The following is a 20,287-nucleotide window of genomic DNA, read 5'->3' on the forward strand; positions in this document are numbered from 1 at the left end:
GCAATTTGCGCTGCAGGCGTACAACTAACCACAGTCTGATCACCTGGAGTACAAGACGAGGGGAGCCCCTCCCTGTCGCTTGCTCGATCCCGCCCAACCTGACGTCCAGACTGTGGGCAAAACTTCACCGCATCATAGACTCTGCAGTGATTTGCACAATCTGCAAGGGGCATTCGCTTGTCAATCGGCTCTCTCCGGCTTCGCCGGACATCCCCCTGACCTTACTGCAGTCATCCATTTCAAACCTCCCTCCGTAGGGCATGGCATGGGATGGAATGAAATGGGATGCCATGCCCTGCCGTGCCGTGTACAGCATTGCATTTAAGTGGATGGCACCACCACTATCCCTTCAAGATTCTTTCTGACCTACCTCAAGGCCTCTTCCAGGGCTGCTGAACTGATTCTGCTCCAAAGCTGTGGGACAACCTGCATGGTGTCACCTGCAGGTGTCTGCCCATGCTGCTCCTTCCTCCATTGCCTGCCACTGGATCCCATGATCCATCTAGGGCCAACAGATTGCACCAACCCCACCCCCATAAATAGGATATTGTCCAAACATAGAAGGTCTGGCTGGCTTGACTGGCCTTCCTTCCCCATCTAGCAGCACCCTGATGGCCTCTGCACCTCCTCCTGAGAACTGAGAACGGGGCTGATGCGTGGCAATCCACACAAATCCCCCTCCCTGCCCTTGGAAGGGTTGTCAAGACTGATGTCGGGAGGCCTTGAAGTGAAACCTGTTTGCCTCCCCCACTCCCCATCCACCAGCTCCGCCAACCCAAGACACCACCGACTCACTCCACGCATCACCGCTTGAGAAACATCCACAAAATGCCACGGAAACACCCACCCTACCCATTCACTCACCCCACCTGATCCCATAGCAGCACAAACATAGAGGCTTTAAAATGAAGGGTGCAGCTTTATTTATGAGAACTGCTACAAGGCAGCCGGTCTGCCCGCATGTAGACCGGGGACCAGGTGTGCAGCATCTCTAAATAATCTCTTCTGCACAGGTCATAAAGGGTGCACCATCGGGCATTAAGCCTCCCAAAAGCCCGCTCAACAGCCATGTGGATGCTGCTGTGCTGGTAGTTAAAGTGCCTCTCCATGGCATTCTTTGGTGCATGATAAGGGGTTACAAACCACTCCTGCATGCTGTATGTCTGGTCTCCAAAGATGAACGGCTTCACCATGCTTCCTCCCACCTGCACGACTGAAACATTCACCTACCTCCCATTGAGGAGCTTTGAGGCCAGTGGGGAGCTCCAGAAGATGGCTGTGTCGTGGCTCCTGCTCGATATCCTGGTGTTGAGGTTTATTAAATGCCTGGTGGAGTCCACCACACCTTGCAATTCCATGGTGTAGCATTGCTTGTGTCCAAAGTATTCCTTGTTCTGCCCAGCCCCCCGATTTTCATGTGAGTACAGTCTATGCAGCCCAACACCCCACAAAGCCAGCCATCATCTCCCTTGCATCACCCACATGGATCACATCATCCGCGAAGAGCTCCATGATAAGGTTCACCACCTTCCCTCATGATTGCAAATGGTTGACCTTCCCACAGCAAACAGGTTGCTCAGGGTCAGGTAGGGAGAGTTGGAGGCCAGTTTGTAGATGGCAGTGGCCATTCTCTTTAGAGAGATCACCCTCCTCATGACCGTGTCTTGCCTGACGAGCTAGGGCTCCGTCCCCCTCACCAGATAGCCGAAGGTTGTCCTTGATATCCTGAAGCTTGCATGGAAAAGGGGTCCAAGGAAGATAGTGACGCGAATCCATGGTTGGGCAATGATGGTGATCATTGACAAAACCTTGGATAGTGGTCTCCAGAAAGCAACGGTCCTGTTTCCTGGAAGCTATGTTTCCTCGGGCTTTCCACCTCGTGCATGCCTGTGCGTACATGGATGTGTCTGGCAGGGACATGGGCACAGACATGGGTGTGTGTGGACAGGTGCAAGTACATAGAGATCTTGTGGCTGGATGAAAATTTGTTACATTCAACAATAGTGCAAGGAGCCCCATCAAAGAATATGTCAGGTGCAGGGGAAAATATTAGGGCAAGGATGGATGGGGAGGACATCGTTGACAGGTTCACATTTCTGCTTCTCCCCAAAATTTGCTTGCCAATCCTGCATGCACCTTAGATCTAACAGGGAATGATTCTTTCCTCCTGCTATACCATTCTGTTGTGGGGTGTAAGACACTGTTTGTTCATGTTCAGTGCCTTATTCCTTTAGATAATCGATCATTTCCTTTGATATAAACTCACCCCCATTATCAGTTCTTAGTCTTTGGGGTTTTCTGCCAAACATGCTGCTCACAATTTCCACATACTCCTTAAATTTCTCCAGAACTTGACTTTTATCTTTAACATATAAGTAAAAGTGTGTCTGGAGTAGTCATCCATGAGAGTCAAGAAATATCTGTTTCCTTCTGATGATTTACTTGCATTGGTCCACAGGCATAAGAACATAAGAACAGCCCTGCTGGATCAGGCCCAAGGCCCATCTAGTTCAGCATTCTGTTTCGCACAGTGGCCCACCAGATGCCGCTGGAAGCCACAGACAGGAGTTGAGGGCATGCCCTCTCTCCTGCTGTTACTCCCCTGCAACTGGTACTCAGAGGCATCCTGCCTTGGAGGCTGGAGGTGGCCCACAGCCCTCCGACTAGTAGCCATTGATAGACCTCTCCTCCATGAAGTCATCCAAACCCCTCTTAAAGCCATCCAGGTTGTAGGCTGTCACCACATCCTGTGGCAGAGAGTTCCACAAGTGGATCACACGTTGTGTGAAAAAGTACTTCCGTTTGTTGGTCCTAGACCTCCTCACAGACAGCACTGTGAACCAGCTCTAGGGGCCGCTGTGACTCTTTCTCTGTTTTCTGGTGAAAGCTTTTACTGACTTTTGCATTTCAAACAGCACACACATGGCAAATCATTGCTTTTACAGGGCTGAACTCTCAAGCCTCTTGCTAAATCTCAAATCAACTTACTTTAAATTCTCTATGTGCAAATCTTCAGTGCCACAATTTTTCACACTGTTTATGCAAAATTCCTTTTGCAACATTGGCTTTCTTGTTAATGCAGTCCATCTCAGACAAGCCACTTTCTCTTAAGTAACCTCTCATTAACAACTCCTGTTCGTCTCTGATATAACAGTGATCATTCTTGAATTCTACTTCTTAGCATCTGTGCATGACACATTTGCCTGAAATTAATCTGTTTTCAAGTGCAAGGACATAAAGATCCTCCTCAGTTCTCAAGGTTATGCTCCTTCCCTTTGGCAGCTTGCATTTGATTTTTGCTTTCCCTCTGCCCCCTGCAATGATCTTTCTGACATCTGCCAGGCTTAGTGGGGTTTTATCATTCAAGTCCAACTAACTAAACAGTTCCTTGCCTTTAATCAGATTTGCAATTGCGCCACTATCAACAACTGGATCCCCATAGTCACTTTTGCAATTACTTTCAACATCTCCTTCAACAGATTCAAAAGTTTCAAAAATTGTTCCAAGCTCCGTTTCTTTCCTTTTCTTTGAATCCCTATTAGCCCTGTTTTTCTGGTTTGGAGAGATTCTGGGTGATGAGTCATTCCTCTTGGAATTTATTTCAGTAGCTCTGCTGTGGCCAGGGCCTTTGTTCTGAGGACAATTCACGTGCAAATGGCCTGGCTTCCTACACAGCCAACACACCTTGCTCTTTTGTTTGGTTTGAAACACTGTAACCTGTGTTCTCTGTAACCTCTTTTGGTCAGAGACTTCATTAGAGCCTCCATCTGATCTCATGTCAAAACCCTGGATTCTAGAAATTACAAATTACAAATAAATATGTTCTTTTGATTCCAAAACACGTAGCCAGCCAATCAGAAGCAGAGGAGAAGGGTCTCCCTCCCTTTCTGCAATGGAGACATCACTGTGGAAATGGCAGCTTCAAGCCATCAATCCTCAGATGGGGAACGAATAGAAAAGCTGTAGTGTGGGGAGGCAGGAGGGCTCTGAGTAAGAGGACGGCTAGAGATACTAGTACTATATAACCCCCCTCATTGGGAACTCCTGGGCTAGATTATAAGGCAGCACCAACACACCTTATACTGCAGCCTCTGGAGCAATTGTTACTTAAATACCTGTGAATATCTTTCATAAGGCAAATGATGAGCATATATATGATTGAATGTTATCTGCTGCTAGGAGAAAACAAGATGGGACAGTCTTCCTGAAGCATGAAGGGAGAGACAAAATAGAAGGGTCAAACTCTAATTTGTTGTATGGCTGTAATAAAGGTTGTGATTCTGGGCCAATGCACGCGCTGGGTGAAGAACCCACTGAGATTGCTTAAACAACCTTGCATTTATCTTCACTTTAAGCTGGACCTTGGCAATGTTAAAAATATACTTGGATGCACTCTTTGACAGAATGGACCATGGCTCCTTTTAAAACCCCAGAGTCACCAAATGGAAGTTTCAATGTTTTTATTCAAAGCAGCTTCTCACAATGTATAAATACTGCATATTAACACACATGAAAAATACAACTTCTAAGGCACCCAGAAAAATGTGTTCATACACTAGTTTACAGGACCATCAACAAATATAGTGTGTACAATTTGATCTAGACAGTCAATGAGGTCATTCACACAATCAAAAACTGTGTTCTACTCAGGTCTGGGAGTCGTGTGTGCTCCCAGTTTTCGGTTGTGTGGAAGCAAGGTAAGAGGAGAACCTGGTTAGAAGTGATTCCGTTTTTGGTTATATAAATGACCTCAATATCTGATATAGCGGACGATACGTGTCCCTCCGTACTGTACTAGTTTCAGAAACATTATTTACAACACTGTGATTAAGGGGTGCCCCATACCCTCGACTTCATTATACTGTGGACGTGTCATCATCACAAATATTAGAATCTGCTTCCAACTTATCCTATGGTACTCAGAAAACAAAATAACTTAAAGGTCTAATCTGAAGACTTATTCCTTTGTGCAAGCTACTCATTAGAAATTAAATAAGTTCTCACAGGCAAATTTTGCAAATTCCATTAATAGTTTTTGGTTCTCCGCTTTATCTCCGAGGTTTCGTGATAAGCCTTACCAATAGACTCCATCATTTACTGGCCATTTCTCATTTCCCAACCATTTTTCAGTGGATAGACCTTTCTAGACACCCTGCCTTTTATATCTCTCCCTGAAATGCATAAGAATGAAATGAAATGTGTGTAGGAACGAAGTCAACAGCTGTTCTTTACTATACAGGTGAAACTAGTTCATTTTCTAACGAATGCTTGGTCAGAATAATGGAACTCTTTGGTCCTTTTTCAAATGGAAGATATATCATTTATTGTATCCCATCTCCATGTCAAACTCCTGTTGACAATGCCAGTGAATTAGTGACTGACTTTCCATTTAGTATTTAAACTAGTAGCAAAGGGATTTAGTATGGCTTTAAAACATACGATTAATTGGGTAGACAGAGATCAAACATCCAGGATATGAAGTACTCAAATGTACTACAATTAAGATTGTCTATTAAGTCTCTTATGTAAACTTCTTTAGTGTCTCCTAAAGAGAGCTGGCTTCAGCCAGAGTTGACTTTTATAGACCCAGCCACAGAGAAAAAAGAGCCTGAGTTTGATTGATACGACTGGGTGAACAACATGCACCATTTATAATATTGAACAAAGCCCATGTCTACAAGCCTAACTATGTTGTTTAGAAGAAACAACCCGTATTATCCATGTCACAAGAAAAAAGCTTAAGGCCTTGCACTCTGAATTTGCCAGCTGTCTGAATGCTGCTATTTGGAGGAAGTCCTCATGACAGGGATTCCCAGAAAACCTGGTCCCCAGATATAGTTGGACTACAACTCCCAACATGATGAGAGTCATAGACAAACAACATCTGTGAACCCAAGTTTGAGTACCTCTGCCTTAGGGTCTAACTAGATATGATGGTGAGATAGCCCATGTGTTGGGATGCAAGTTGTGCAGAATTTCCCCACTGATTACCCAAACCATCTTCCTCAGCTGCTTCTCTCCTTATGGAACTTTTTTCTGGCTAGGAGAAAAGTAGCAAAGGCAAGGGGTGGAAAAAAGTATGGGTAGGGAAAGATTTCAGCACCTCCCTTTCTTGGGATACAATTATCCTCTTTAGCTTTTTTAAATATCTAAAACATGGGACCATCACGTCTAGCTGGACCCTCAGTCTTACTTATGAAGTTCACAATGTTTGATTCAACCTAATGGTAAGGCTTATTCACAAATGCAGTAAATTTATAAATTATACTTCCAACTCAGTTATTTCAAGGTCGAAAAGCAAAAGCAGAAACATAAAGAATCTACCTGCATTAAAGAGGGGGGGAAATCAGCATATTATTCTAAGCGGAAAATAATTGGCACAAACTCAGAAAGCTTGAGCTTAAAAGAATGGTTATTCATGGGAAAGGATTGCCTAAAACGCTTACCCTAATCTACCACGGAAATATAAAAGTTTATATTGTTGAAAATATATACTGTATTAAAGTCTGAAAGCTTATTCATTGAAACAGAAGGGAACCCAACTAAGCCACACCTTATATACAGCAAAAATATACATGCAGAACAAACACACGGAAATGAATTGCTTACTTTTCCATATCTACAAATTCAAAATTGCCTGCTCCTTAAAGATTTGTACAAAACCATTTACAAGAAATAATATAACAAACTTAACAACAAATTTGCATTTATTTTCTTAAATACTGTGAATATTAATAATGGTGTCCAGGCTAGTATGCACAGAACACCTCTACAGCGGAATTCCCAGTGACAAGAGAACGTTCAAACTAAATGAGGAAGGCATTTCCCTCTTACATAATTACTGTCTTCTTTGAAAAACTGAAATTAGATTAACCATCTAGGTATGAAAAATGTTTTTAAAAGTTTAAATGCTTTAGAGCTTAATTTTATGAAGAAACTATAATCTACCCATTTGCCAATGAAAATGTGGAAATTTAGAAAATGCCATTGAAACTATTCATGTTGCAGTATCAGTTGTAGTATAATTCTTTGTTCTACAGTCACAAGTTCATATTCCCAAGAATGAGATCAACACATATGCACTAGGCAAGTGTTAGTAATGGAAAAGGTTCGCCTTGGTTCATCAATATTTGACACATTACTTGGAGTTGTACAACTTCACACACACACACACACACACACACACACACACACAACCCAAAACAAAACCAAATTGGGTGTTTTGCTACAGGGTTGGTTTCTTCCCTGCTCCCAGTTTGTTTAATGTCATATACTACAAACATTTAACCCACAAAATGTATGTTTCAGAGTATAACCCTGTTTCATGTGATGAGTTCCAAAGAATAGGACTTCAGTAGCAAATGATGTGTTAATTTATTGAGAGACCATCCATAATCCTTAACAGATAAGGACAGCTATTTAATCATGACTGAAAAAAATAGTCTATACTTTAGATGTATGTGGGGAGGAATGATTCCACAAGCCACCTTTAATATTGCTTTCCAAAAACATTCAGACAAATCTTAACCAGAAACCAGTCAAGGAAATCTCCATGGATGCCTTCTAACCAGAAGGCGGTGCTGTACCAAGCATAAAACAAAACAAAAGGAGACCAATGGCCTCATTTGGAAGCTCAGAACATCCCTCTCCTCAGTGGAACTTAAATGGAAAGGATTATATACTTAGCAATGAATGGTCAATGAATGGACAAAAGGGACTTCTTTCTTTCTTTCTTTTTTGGCAAAATCCCTCTACTCCATGGAATCTAGTAGTTGGAGAGTACTAGTACTCTCCAACTACTAGTACTGTTGACTAGTACTTTCTTCTTTGCAATTTAAAAACAACAAGCATTTTATCGCAGTACAGTAGCTGAAAGTTAAGCCAACGTAGAGCACTCCTGAACCCCCCTTCTTCTTCAAAGCTCATGGATCGGGTTCACCAGCAACTTCCCTTCATTCAAAGAACATGTTCCTCCTGTTCCTCAGGGATTTCTTACATACAATAAAGTAAACTAATGCTGTATGGAAAAATCCATACATTGTTGCCCAGGAATATTGGAGTCCCATTCAAAGAGCAAACAATCATAAGTTGTCCTGATAGAAATTTAGATCACCTTGCAGTTTCCTGATGGAGCAATCAGCCATTGAGAGCCAAAATATGGAAGTCGTCCTTCATTTAATTCATTATCTAGCAGGTTCCTGCTAGCATCTCTCAAAGCTTTCCAGCCGGTAGTTATATCCCATCTGAAGAAGACTCTGATGAGGGTCAAATATTGTGCTATTTCATAGCACAAAGGGGCTGTTTAATCAATAGCTGGTACCACCATTAGGGCACTATGCACCCTGTTATTAATGTCCAGCTAATAAGAAAAATAGTAAACATATTAGCCTTTAAAAAAAATAAATACAGCACACCCTACCCTATGCCCTAAGTCGTCAGGAAGAGAAAGAGGATGTATATCACACTTGCAACTTTGGCATTTCACTGCTTTCCCATAAGGAATTTAATCTAAACAATGCTGTCTACTCCTTCTAGAGAGAATAGACAATTGCACCTTTGGGTACAATTTTCTGCATATAGAAACACAGATATGGCTGTTACTTTTTAATGCCCCACAAGATTGCGTGTCATCTGCTTTACTCTCTTTTTCTTGTTCACACAGCTCATTATGTTAAAGTAAACCAAAGATGTTTTGTGCAAAAGGTTTTATCCAGTACAGGGAAATATGAAAATAATGACATGTTAATGCAATTAACAGTCTCTCTCTCTCTCTCTCTCTCTCTCTCTCTCACACACACACACACACACACACACACACACACACACACACACACACACTAAATAAATTCACCAGCAGGGAGGAAAAATCCAAGTAGGTTTTTTAAAAAAAACAAAATTATTTGTATACATCATACTTATAAATTATATATCTTTAAAAAATGCATTCCATTGTTAATATTTTAATAAACAAAACTGAAGAATTAAAATATTTCTAAAGAGGGCCCCAAAAGTGTGGCACTGAATGAAATTCCAGATGAAGTATCTCAGGCTGACACACAGACAGGTTGCTTACAGTTGCAAGAATAAATTAAAGAAAAATAAAGATTAAGAAATTGATATTTGCCGTGTGCCTCGGAGAGCTCAACTAGTGCATTTGAGCCTGTGGAATGTACATTTCTCTCCAGCCATATGTGTAGAAGATTCAGCTCTTGGCAAAGGTGGTGTGCGGTAACACATCTGCCTCTCCCTTTGTCAAACAAGACTGAACGTGTTAGGAAACAGTCACTGAACTCACAAGGAAACAACCATAGGTTTGCATGTTAGATACACTGTCACAAATCCCTCTGAAGGAATTCTCAGATCCGGGTTGGACGTTATTTTGTTTGCAAACCTCAAAGAATCCTTTTAAATGCTTGAAATCACTTGGTTCCCCTCTTGGGATTTTTTTTTTTTTTTGCCCTCTTTCAAGTTGCATGGCGATGTCAGACTTCATAAATTTTGTCTTGCAGATAGCTGAATAATGAATCCAGTCCTTTGGAAGAACTCCAGAGTTGTTTTAACATCTGACATTCTTTCTCATTCACATCTTCTAGTCCAGATTTCAGGAAGCTCCGAACCAGGCATTTAGATTCTTCTAACACCTAAGAAAGAAATGATAATGATCCATATCCTGTCTGTGCTCTGAGTCAAGGGTTCACAGTCTTAGGTTCCTAGATGCTGTTGGACTACAACTCCCATAATCCCCAGTCACAAAGGCCATATATGTATATAGATCTATATAAGTGTTGTACATAAAAATAAAGCTGCATAAAAGAACAGAAAAATATGCACCCACTGGATCCTTCACACTGAATAGCTATATTTGTAGGGAGTCACATTCAAATGATGATGATGATGATGATGATGATGATGATGAATGGGTATATGTACCACATTACGTGCTGTGTTAATCCTTTGCACGCAGTTATTTGGAAAAACAGTAGGCTCATTCTGTTGGAAATGAAGGACTCTGCGCTGTCTCATGCCTCAATGACAGAGGGGGACAGACTAGTGAGTCAGAGGGCTAGAGGGGTCAAGACATTGGTCATTCCTCCTCTCTACTGCTCTCACACTATCCCTTTGAGATGTAGATTGCTACTCTCAGGGACTTCCTTCCTCCCTCCCTCCCTCTCTTCTCCCTATCACACATGCTCGCCTCTCTCTCTGCACCATGTGTGCACAGAGATGCAGACAGCATCTGTCTGCGTCCAGCTAGCTAGCTAGATTAGAGATCTTATCGCTCCACTTTCCTATCTAGAATGGAGTTTTCCAATAAAGACTCTTCATATTGATTTGAAACTATGAACTGGCTCCAAGTTTATTTTGGCTCTTAGCAGACACGCATGCCTGAGCAGACTCCGCTGTGTTTTGCCTCTTTGCACTCTGCTGTAATAGAAGGGTATCTCTTACCAGAGAGAATTCCCAACACATTCTTGTGATTATTCTTAGGGTAGGGGACCCCCCCCCCAGTTCCGGAGCTGTGTGAGCTCCTGTTTCCGGATTGTCTGTGTGTCTAAAACAAGGCCAGAGGTGGGGAGCTTGCTCGTGAGCACAACCAGCTAGGCAGATCCTACCCAGATTCTGTCCCAAGCTTTGGAATGAGGTAGGAAGAAATACCTGTGCTACCCAGTTAGGCCTTGGCACATGAGCAAGCTCCCTGCCTCTGACCTTGTTTTAAACTCACTGTCAACCAGAAAAAAGGAGCACATGCGGGTTCTCAATTGCGAGAACGAGCCTAGTGTTTGGAAAGAGACAGGGTCTTTTTGGTTGCTGCCCCTTGGCTTTGGAATGCCCTCCCTGAAGAGCTTCACCATGTTCCCTCCCTCATTGTTTTAAAAACAACAACTAAAAACACATCTTTGTAAAGAAGCGTCTTAATGTTTCATCTGTTGCTTATATCTGGTATGTTCTTTAGTTTTTATAATTCTCAGTTTTTAGCTTTTTAAACAACTTTTGATTTTAAACTTTAAAAAACAACTGTCATTCTGATTGTGGTTTTAGCTTAGATTTTTAACTCATTTAACTTAATAGGCGTTTTCCAGATTACACGCTGCCACGTGTCCCGTAAGTGCCCCTCCATATGGCCAGTGTTTTGACATTGCACTCCCTGCGCTGTCAGAAGGGTGCCATCGATATTTCCGATGCCTTGTTCCGAATTTTAATGATGCATTATGGCCCTATAACATGGTAATTGCATTGCAGGAAAGTAGCTGTATTTTTCTGTGGTAGGGAGGCTTGCAACCGAGTTTATGCGTTGCAGCGCAGTATGGACAGTTCTTTGGCCCCTCCACTTGCTTCCTCCATCCCCTCACCATGGAAAGAGAAACAGGCAGGGAGAAATCTTGGCTTTCTCCTCCTTTCCTCATCACAGATCCCAAACCTCACACTTCCCTCCTCCTCCGCTTGCTTCCAATATAACTTGAGCGTGTCAACACAGAAGGGGAGGGGGTAGGAGGAGATTGGAGGGGTTTTATTATTATTATTTTTCCACCGGGGTTCTTTTGAGCATTCCCCTTTTCATTTGCTACTTTGCCCAGAGACTCATACTAGTGCAGCTGAGCAGATTTCTGAATCCATCCCTTTCTCATGCACTTTTTATTGAAGAGCAGGCTCATTGAACTAAATCTCTGTGCAATCCCACTTGCTTACTACAAGGCAAAGGGCAGGGAGAGAGAACAGTCACTTACTTAAAAGGAAGCCCATTGAAATGAATCATGATTCACTTACTTCTGTGCAGTCCCACAGCCCTCACTGGAGGAGCGCTCGCCTCCACTCCGCCTCCTCCCTCCTATTTATTTATTTATCTTGAGGTGCCGGCTGTTCCTGTCTTTCCCTCTTTCTGGCTTGCTACAGGATTCCCTTTCGCTCCCCCCACCCCCACAAGAAGCAGTTCCTTTGTTTTGTCACTCCAAAGGATCTCTTCATGCACCCCACCTCATTCTCCTTTAAAAAAAAAAAGATTTTTAAAAATTTCCCTCCGGTTATTCCTTGCACAAAACTGGAATGATGCAGGACAAAGTTAGATTTTTGTTTTGAAATGGTGCTTCCCCCTGCTGGTGGATTTGTGCAAGGCAGCTGGGAAGTTAAAAAATTTTTTACGTCACACCCTAACTCCGGCCTAAATGGAGCAGGAAGAGGGACAGATAAACGCGTTTCATGGAGAATATGGACAGTCCTGCCTTGAAAGCACATTGCAATGGACGGAAAATATGAATGGCCACCAGCCTTCAACGAAATATTAAATAACGCTTTACTCTCATTTTGAAACTGTTGCACTATTCCGTCACACTTTGCAACGCTTTACCCATTGCAAATCTCGTAGTCCGGAAAACACCCCCAGTTAATGTTATTAGTCGTATTTTACACTGTATCTATTTTATAAACGTTGTGTGAGCCAGTGGTGTACTAGAGGGGCAGGGTATAAACATTTTAAACAAACAAACAAATAAAATACAATCGATTCTTAGCATGACTTGTGAATCCTCCTGGCCACTTCCCCCTTTCATAGGCCCTTCTGACCTAGATGGCTACATTGCAGCATGTTATAAAAGCAGACGTTGAAATGGGGATTTGGGAGATAATGATGAGAAATGAAGAATGCGGGATCAGGCCTGAGACATTGTCAGATCAATATCCACGATTATTGGCACAATCGAGAGGACTTACAATGCCTCTGCAGTGTGTGTTTCTTTTGTGTATCTCCTTCCAAGTATCTCAGAGGAGATGTAATCTACAGCTCATTTAATTAAAAATCCTCTGTGCCTTGCTGTGCCTGCAGATCTTTTCAGTGAAAGCAGGAGTGGCTATATCTTTGCCAAAGCCATGCAGCACAGCTAGCATCTTTCATACAAAAGGTGGTGGTGGTGAACCCCTACCCCTTGCCTTTTTTGGTGGCTTCGGAGAAACCTCGGCCTGCTCAACGGAAGCATTCTTCAAAAAGCAGGGCTGTGAAAATGATGCTGAGTGGCTGGTGCTTGTGACATCATGAGCCCACCTCACTGGGATATTGTACTGGGCTAGGCAGACACTTCCAGGGCTTGGAGGTATTTGGAGGGGAAAACCCATGGGCAACAGGATGGAAGTGATTAATTCTTCCCCTGCCCACTAATTCAACAACAACATATATTTATATACCGCTTTTCAACAAAAGTTTCCAAAGCGGTTAACATTGAGAATGAATGAATGAATGAATGAATAAGATGGCTCCCTGTCCCCAAAGGGCTCACAATCAAAAAAGAAACATAAGGTTGACACCAGCAACAGTCACTGGAGGTCCTGTGCTGGGGATGGATAGGGCCAGTTGCTCTTCCCCTGCTAAATAAAGAGAATCACCACGTTAAATAGGTGCCTCTTTGCCCAGTTAGCATTCCCCTCACAACTCCCCATTTCTTACCCAAGTAGGCTCTTTTTAGTCTCAGAGCCTTGCTTGGGGGAAACAAGGGGCCCGAGTGGAAGAATAAAGTACCTCCATCCCTTCTGCCTGTTGATTCTTCTTTGCAGATGCCCACCCACTGGAATCTCACAAACTGTGGACTTACTCCCCATCACAAACCCTTTAACAATAACCCTGATGGCTGGCATCCTCACATTACGCTTGTACAACCAACGACGTGCTAGCGCAAGAAAAATGCATTGCTGCGCCAAGTTGCAGGGATTTTTGAAACTGCACTATTGCACTCAAGTTCCCTTTAAAACATATGAGGTGTGCCACAGGTTGTGCGCATGTGGTGCGCCACATTGGTCTGGGCTGCTAGCAGCCTTGCACTAGCACAACGTCTTTGCTCAAGCACAGTTGTTAGTCGGACTGCCGGTGACTATTTATATGGCGGCTGACACAGTGAGCAACATTCTGTATACTGTGCAATGGAACATGCACGTAAGTGTGCAAGAGTGCTCTTGCACAAACTCAAGAATTGCACAAATGCAGTTGTACACTGCATGACCATTATTCCCAGGGGCTGTCCATCACGCAACTCCCATTTGTGCAGTTTTGTGCCTTGGTGCAAGAGCTTTCTTGTGCAACTCTGCGCACGTTCCGTTACAAGGCCACTGGAATGTTGCACGGTACTGTATTTTCCTGAACCCAAGACTAGATTTCCCCCACGTTCTTTGATCTAGAAATCAGGGCACCGTCTTACATTCAGAGGCCTCTTCCTTTGCGGTAAATATAGGTATATAACCTCTATCTTTAAGGGGCTCGTCTTAAATTCAGAGTCGTCTTGTATTTGGTAAATATGGTATAAGTAGGGAGGATGGAAGAGGTTGCTTGCGTCAGGCCATCTAGTGAGTTCCTGGCAGAGGTGACATTGGAGAAAGCATTAACAGAGAAACATCTGTGTGTTTCAATAAAATTTATGCAAAATAATCATTACAGTAGTCGCTGAGGCTATTCTCATGGACACAGAAAGCCAGGCTAAGGAAGCCCAGCCTGGTTTTCTGTGCATGTGAGAACCACGAGGAGCCACGTTGATCCAGCAGCAGTGTGGCAGTGAGCCCTCCAAAGCAGCAGCCGCTTAACGCAGGTTTTGGGCATGAGGGTGCCCAGACACTGGGTTAATTTATTGTGTGTTGGTGCCACACGGCCAAGACGCCCCCAAACCCTGCTGCTCTGCACCAGCAGGCATGACGGAGCTGGTAATTGTCCGGGCAGGCAATCCAGCTGCCCAGGGGAGGCTGGGTGATCCATCTGCAGGGAGGGGTAAGTTAACCTGCTCTCCCCACAGACCCACCTGAAGCTCTTCACACAGATCATGTGAAGAGCTTCTCTATGTCCAACTTAAAAGATTGGCTCCACAGTTTATTTTAAAGATATATTGCTGGTAAAACGGGAGAAGTGGAAGTGGATACTCCCAAGATGAAGTCTCATGTAATAATTCCTGATGAGTCCTATTTTCTCGCCAGATGCGTTTCAACTGTGATGTCTTCTTCAGTGGCAGTTTCCTGGAGGATCTCTTTCTACAAGTGGTCTTTACCCACCATGAGGGTCGAGCTGGTAGCTTCTGATGGGAGACGCTAACAGCTCAGCCTGCATGGATCCAATCTTTTAAGTTGGGCCTAATTTAAAGGACTACTTTGCATAAACTTTATTGAAACACACAGATCTATTTTTATTGATCCAGTATTATTACAAATTGCATGATCTTTTAATCACATGGCTTTATTATGATTATATTAAAATTTCAGTGCATGCTACTTGGATTCTCTGTTAATGCTCGCATGTACTGTTGAATCCATAGAGGGTTTTGTTTTCTCTCAGAGGTGATATTGGAACCAGGGGCCTGCTGTTGGTAAGTGTCTCTTACCACTGCGCTGCAGGAAGCCATTTCTTTCACTCGCAGCATCACTTCTTGGCTGAACGTTGTGGGCCAAAAGACTTGGGAGACCAGACCTCTGCTGCAGGCTTCTTGGGCTGTCAGCTTCCTTCCGCAAAACAACATTTCGTTTGCCTGCAAAGACCAAACACCCGCATCAAGTTACTGGGCAGAAGCATGGCTTGCGAAGTGACGTGGAAGAACCCACTGGGCTTATTCCTCTCACACCCATGAACAGAGCAATTCCATCGGAGAGGAGAGCAAAATAGGAGGAGTTATATAGGGACACAGGAAGCTTTCTGTCGGTGCTCAGAGCATTGGTCCATCTACCTCAGGACCAGTGTTCTCTCTAATTTCCCCCCCAACTGTGTGCGGAATGAATTTTCTTCTGGGCGGGAATATCCAGGCAGTGTGCACACAAGTATATTCCGAGTGGGACCTTCTTGATTACATGTGAGCGGGATCCAAAATCAACTGAGCGGATATTTAAATGTGTGTGAGCACGCAAGCACATGTGCATGCCTTAGAGGGAACACTGCTCATGACTGTCTAAATTAACGGGCAATGGCCCTCTAAGGTTGCAGGCAGGAGTCTCTCTCAGCCCTACTTGGAGATGCTGCCAGGGAGTAGACCTGGGACCTTTGGCATGCAAGCAGATGCTCCACCACTGAGCTGCGTCTCCATCTCCTAAGGGGAATATCGTACAGTAGGCAGCGCTCACAGGTAGTAACCCATCTAAAAGCAAACCAAGGCGAGCCTTGCTTATCAAAGGGGGGCAATTCATGCTCACTACCACAACACTGGCTCTTTCCCCCAGCACATGCAGGAAACTGGGTGCAGTTGGGTTTCCTACAGTCTCAAGCTCTGGGGAAGCATCAGCTCGCTGCCAGAACTATGAACGTGCAGCTGGACCAGTGCAATGAGAGACACTGTGTGCACTTAAGTTTGTGGAGCTGTCTGAAAACCTCCAGCAATGGAGAGTCCACCACTGCCATCATGAGGCAGATGGTTCTGCTATCAAGCAGCCTTTACAGTGAGGAAGTTCAGGACCCTCTTCTTTATAATTTTGTAATATACAAACCTGCCCACAACAACATATTTGTACACAGACACTGGAAACACACATGTCCAACACAACCCTTCAACAGGGCATCTCAGAAGTAAAGCAAGAGCCTGATAGCAAACATGAAAATGGGTTGCAGCAGGAATGATAGAATCTCAGAGTTGGAGGGGACCAGTGTTCCCTTTAACAGAGATTCCCAGATGTTGTTGACTACAACTCCCATAATCCCCAGCCAAAGGCCATTTTAGCTGGGGATGCTGGGAGTTGTAGTCAACAACATCTGTTTCCCTGTTAGAGGAAACAGTGGAGGGGACCTGGAGGTCTTCTAGTTCAAGGTCCTGCTCAGTGCAGAGAACTGCTACAGCAGACTGGGTGGCCCTAACAGAGGGGTGGGCAAACCTGGCCCTCCATTGCCGCTGGGGATGGTGGGTGCTGTAGTTTAACTACAGCTGGAAGGCCCTGTTTGCCCACCCCGGCCCTAACAGAGGGCCGTCCAGCCTCTGTTCGAAAACTTTTAGCAAAGGAGGGCCCACCACTGTATGAAGCACACCGCTCCACTGTTGAAAAACCTCTTGTTTGAAAAGGTCTTCCTGACGTCTAGGCAATGTTTTTTGATCTTAAGGTTGACTCAGCCTTCCATCCTTCCGAGGTCGGTAAAATGAGTACCCAGAATGTTGGGGGCAATATGCTAAATCATTGTAAACCGCTTAGAGAGCTCCGGCTATAAAGCGGTATATAAATGTAAGTGCTATTGCTATTAAGTGTTTTATTATGTGTTTTTGATTTTCATGTAAACTGCCCTGAACCACTTTAGGAAGGGCAGTATATAAATTTAACCAACCAACCAACCAACCAACCAACCAACCAACCAACCAACCAACCCACCTCCTGCTTTGCAATTCCAACCCATTAGTTCTAGTCCTGCCTTCATGTGCAACAAGGTCCACTCCTTCTTCTGTGCGACAGCCCCTCAGATGTTGGAAGAGAGCTATCGTATCTGCGCGTAGTCTTCTCTTCTCCAATCTTATGCTACAACAAGAGGTTGTTCTCACGACCAGCCCTGCCTGGGTAGTGTAGTGGCATGGTGGGGCAAGGCCATTGTATCATGAGGAGGGAAAGTTGAGCGTTTCTGTGTCAGGATCTCAGCCATGAAATGTAGTGTAATGCATACGCCAGTCCCTGCACAGAAGGCATCTTGCTTGAGAGTGAGTGGCTTGTATACAGCATTCTCCCTCTCTCTCTCTCAACTCTACTGGGCTTCTTGTTTTGGTTAGCGATATAATTAGCTGCATCGCCTTATCAGCATTCTGTCTGAGAACGTGGCTCATTATACGGTCTCCCTGTGCACCTGAGTAGGCCATGCTTTGCTCATGCGTGTCTCTTCGCCAGCAAGTGAAGCTTATTTGTAATTAGCTATAAAAGGCGGCCCCTTCAGAGTGCTAATTGGATCGCACAGATGGACTAGCGTGCAAATGCCTCGGACCCCTGCCGAGAGCCACATCTCCTACCGTGATGGGATCCCCCGGTAGTGTGTGTTTTGAGGGATGTAAGCCTTTTACCTCTTTATCTTTCTCTGATCGAAATGGCAGCTATTCATCTTCCACCTGTGTGTGTGTTGCTCTGTCTCGGACCCAAGGAAAGAACCGTGCCCTTGGCGCAACAGGTAAGGCCGGTTGTGAAAACTGCTGGGATCGTTCCCGATCCTGGTGCGTCCTCCGCCAGGTAGCCCTGTTTCGGAATCCAGGGGAAAGGTGAGTTGGAAGGATCCTCCTACCTCACTGCCCGGACGTGTGCTTGCTCGGGCTGCTGACAGCTGCTCCCGGCAGCATCTGCGGTTAGGGTTGCCCATATTCTGGCTTTCCAAATCTGGGTGCCTAATTTGCATATTATGCAAATTGGCTTGGAAATAATTTTTGAGCAGAAATAATTTTTGCATGTTTTGCTTTAAAAAAAAAAAAAAGAAAGCTGAAATCTGGGTGAATCTGGGTGGGCTAAGCAATCTGGGTGAGATGCTCAAAATCCGGGTGAAACCGGCAACTCTATCTGCAGTGCAGAATTTATTCGTTTGCACCATATCTGTAGCTGGAGCGACCCGGCAGCATCCAGGCTTCCCAGGGAGCCGCACTGCTCATACGGTGCATTGTGGGCTGTCTAGCGGGCTGGCTTCCTTCCCCCTACCACTCATCTTGTGCGGGCAGCTGCTGATCATGTGGGGGAAGACAGGCCCATCTCTCTCCCCTGCCACCAGCTAGGGTTGCCATAGTTAAGCTTCTCAAATCCGGGCGGCCTAATTTGCATATCATGCAAATCACGAGGCAACTAATTTGCATCTTATTTATTTATGTATTTGACAGATGTGTATACTTTCCCCTCCTTCTCTGCCCTCCCGTGTGGTTGGATCCAGAGTAAAATCCGGGCAGTGCCTTTGAGATCCGTGTAAATCTGGGTGGAATTTAGCAGCTGGGTGGAGGAACCAAAATCCGGGGGCTACGCAACCCTACCCCTAGCTCTCCCCATTTTGGTCATGAGAACGACATCCAAATCTGTTAAGTCTTTAAGGTGCCACAAGACTCTTCATCATTTTTATTAGTAGGCAAGACAACAGATGCAGTCTTGTTTGCACCGGAGGGTATGGATGAAGGTGCGAGACCCGTCTGCACTGCCAGTTTGGAACGGACCTCTTCAATGCCAGTGCACTGTTGTGCAGGATTGTATCAGGACCACAGTAAATTACTGTACAGCAAGGGATCTTACCAGAGCAACCCCCAGGATCTGTGGAAATGTATATGATGAGCAGCCAGCTGGAGTGAGACGAATGGTTGCGTATGGCGTCTGGAACCAGGCTTTCTCGCTTGCCCAAACAATGTCACACAGCGGTAAAATTGAGGCACCCAACCCAAGAGCTGGGCCATTGATGGCAACCACAATTGGCTTCTTAAACTGAATAAATGCTTTTACAAAGTCCCTAAAACAGAGAGGAAGAGGGAGACTGCTATGAATTACATTCTCAAACAGTGCATCTTCTGTTGGGGGTAGGGGATAGACACAGAGATTTCAATGCAGAATTTGAGAATTCAGCCCAAAGTCCATCTAGCACAGCATTCGGACTTTGGCAGTAGGCAGTTAGAGACCCACGGAAAGCCCACAAATGAAGCATGATAAGAACATAAGAACAGCCCTGCTGGATCAGGCCTAAGCAGGCTCATCTAGTCCAGCATCCTGTTTCACACAGTGGCCCACCAGATGCCGTTGGAAGCCACAGGCAGGAGTTGAGGGCATGCCCTCTCTCCTGCTGTTACTCCCCTGCAACTGGTACTTAGAGGCATCCTGCCTTTGAGGCTGGAGGTGGCCTGTAGCCCTCCAACTAGTAGCCACTGATAGACCTCTCCTCCATGAAGTTATCCAAACCCCACTTAAAGCCATCCAAACTAGTAGCCAACACCACATCTCGTGGCAGAGAATTCCACAAGTTGGATATTCATCTCCAGAATGTGGTAATCAGTTGACTCTGAACATGGAAGCTTCCTTGCAAACCATACTGTCTCCAGCTTTGTGAGAGGGCCACAGTTTGACACCCCTGCTTTAAAGCAAAGCCACATTATAACTCTGGGAGTACATTTGCAGATAAGTGAAGTAATTTAACTTTAAGCAATGTATTCACACTCCTCCTCAGTAAGGTTCAGAATCCTGTTCATGATTAAAAAAATTAAAAATCTGGCACTATGCAAAGAACCACTTTATGTGCAGAAAGTCATGAATATGCAGATCTTTCTAAAGCTATATAGCATGCAGGCTACACTTGAATCCTCTAAATCAGGATTCTGTTTATTTTTACATTTATATCCTGCTGTTCCTCCAAGGAGCCCAGAGTAGG

The 20,287-nt window shown here is 44.5% G+C and overlaps 1 protein-coding gene across 1 annotated transcript in view; it reads right to left on the reverse strand.

Annotated features, from left to right (window-relative positions):
• Positions 1-4,443: 4,443 nt before the first annotated feature.
• The window catches only part of CDYL2 (chromodomain Y like 2), an 86,982-nt gene continuing 71,138 nt past the window's right edge, over positions 4,444-20,287 (reverse strand). Inside the window, exons 5-7 of the mRNA XM_053271343.1 lie at positions 19,168-19,378; positions 15,342-15,485; positions 4,444-9,641 (exon numbers count right to left, since the gene is read on the reverse strand). Coding sequence (XP_053127318.1) covers positions 9,483-9,641; positions 15,342-15,485; positions 19,168-19,378 — 514 coding nt within the window. The 3' untranslated portion in view covers positions 4,444-9,482. The remainder of the gene's footprint in view (positions 9,642-15,341; positions 15,486-19,167; positions 19,379-20,287) is intronic.

The sequence above is a fragment of the Hemicordylus capensis genome, chromosome 9 (genome assembly GCF_027244095.1).
Source record: "Hemicordylus capensis ecotype Gifberg chromosome 9, rHemCap1.1.pri, whole genome shotgun sequence".
Lineage (NCBI taxonomy): Eukaryota > Metazoa > Chordata > Lepidosauria > Squamata > Cordylidae > Hemicordylus > Hemicordylus capensis.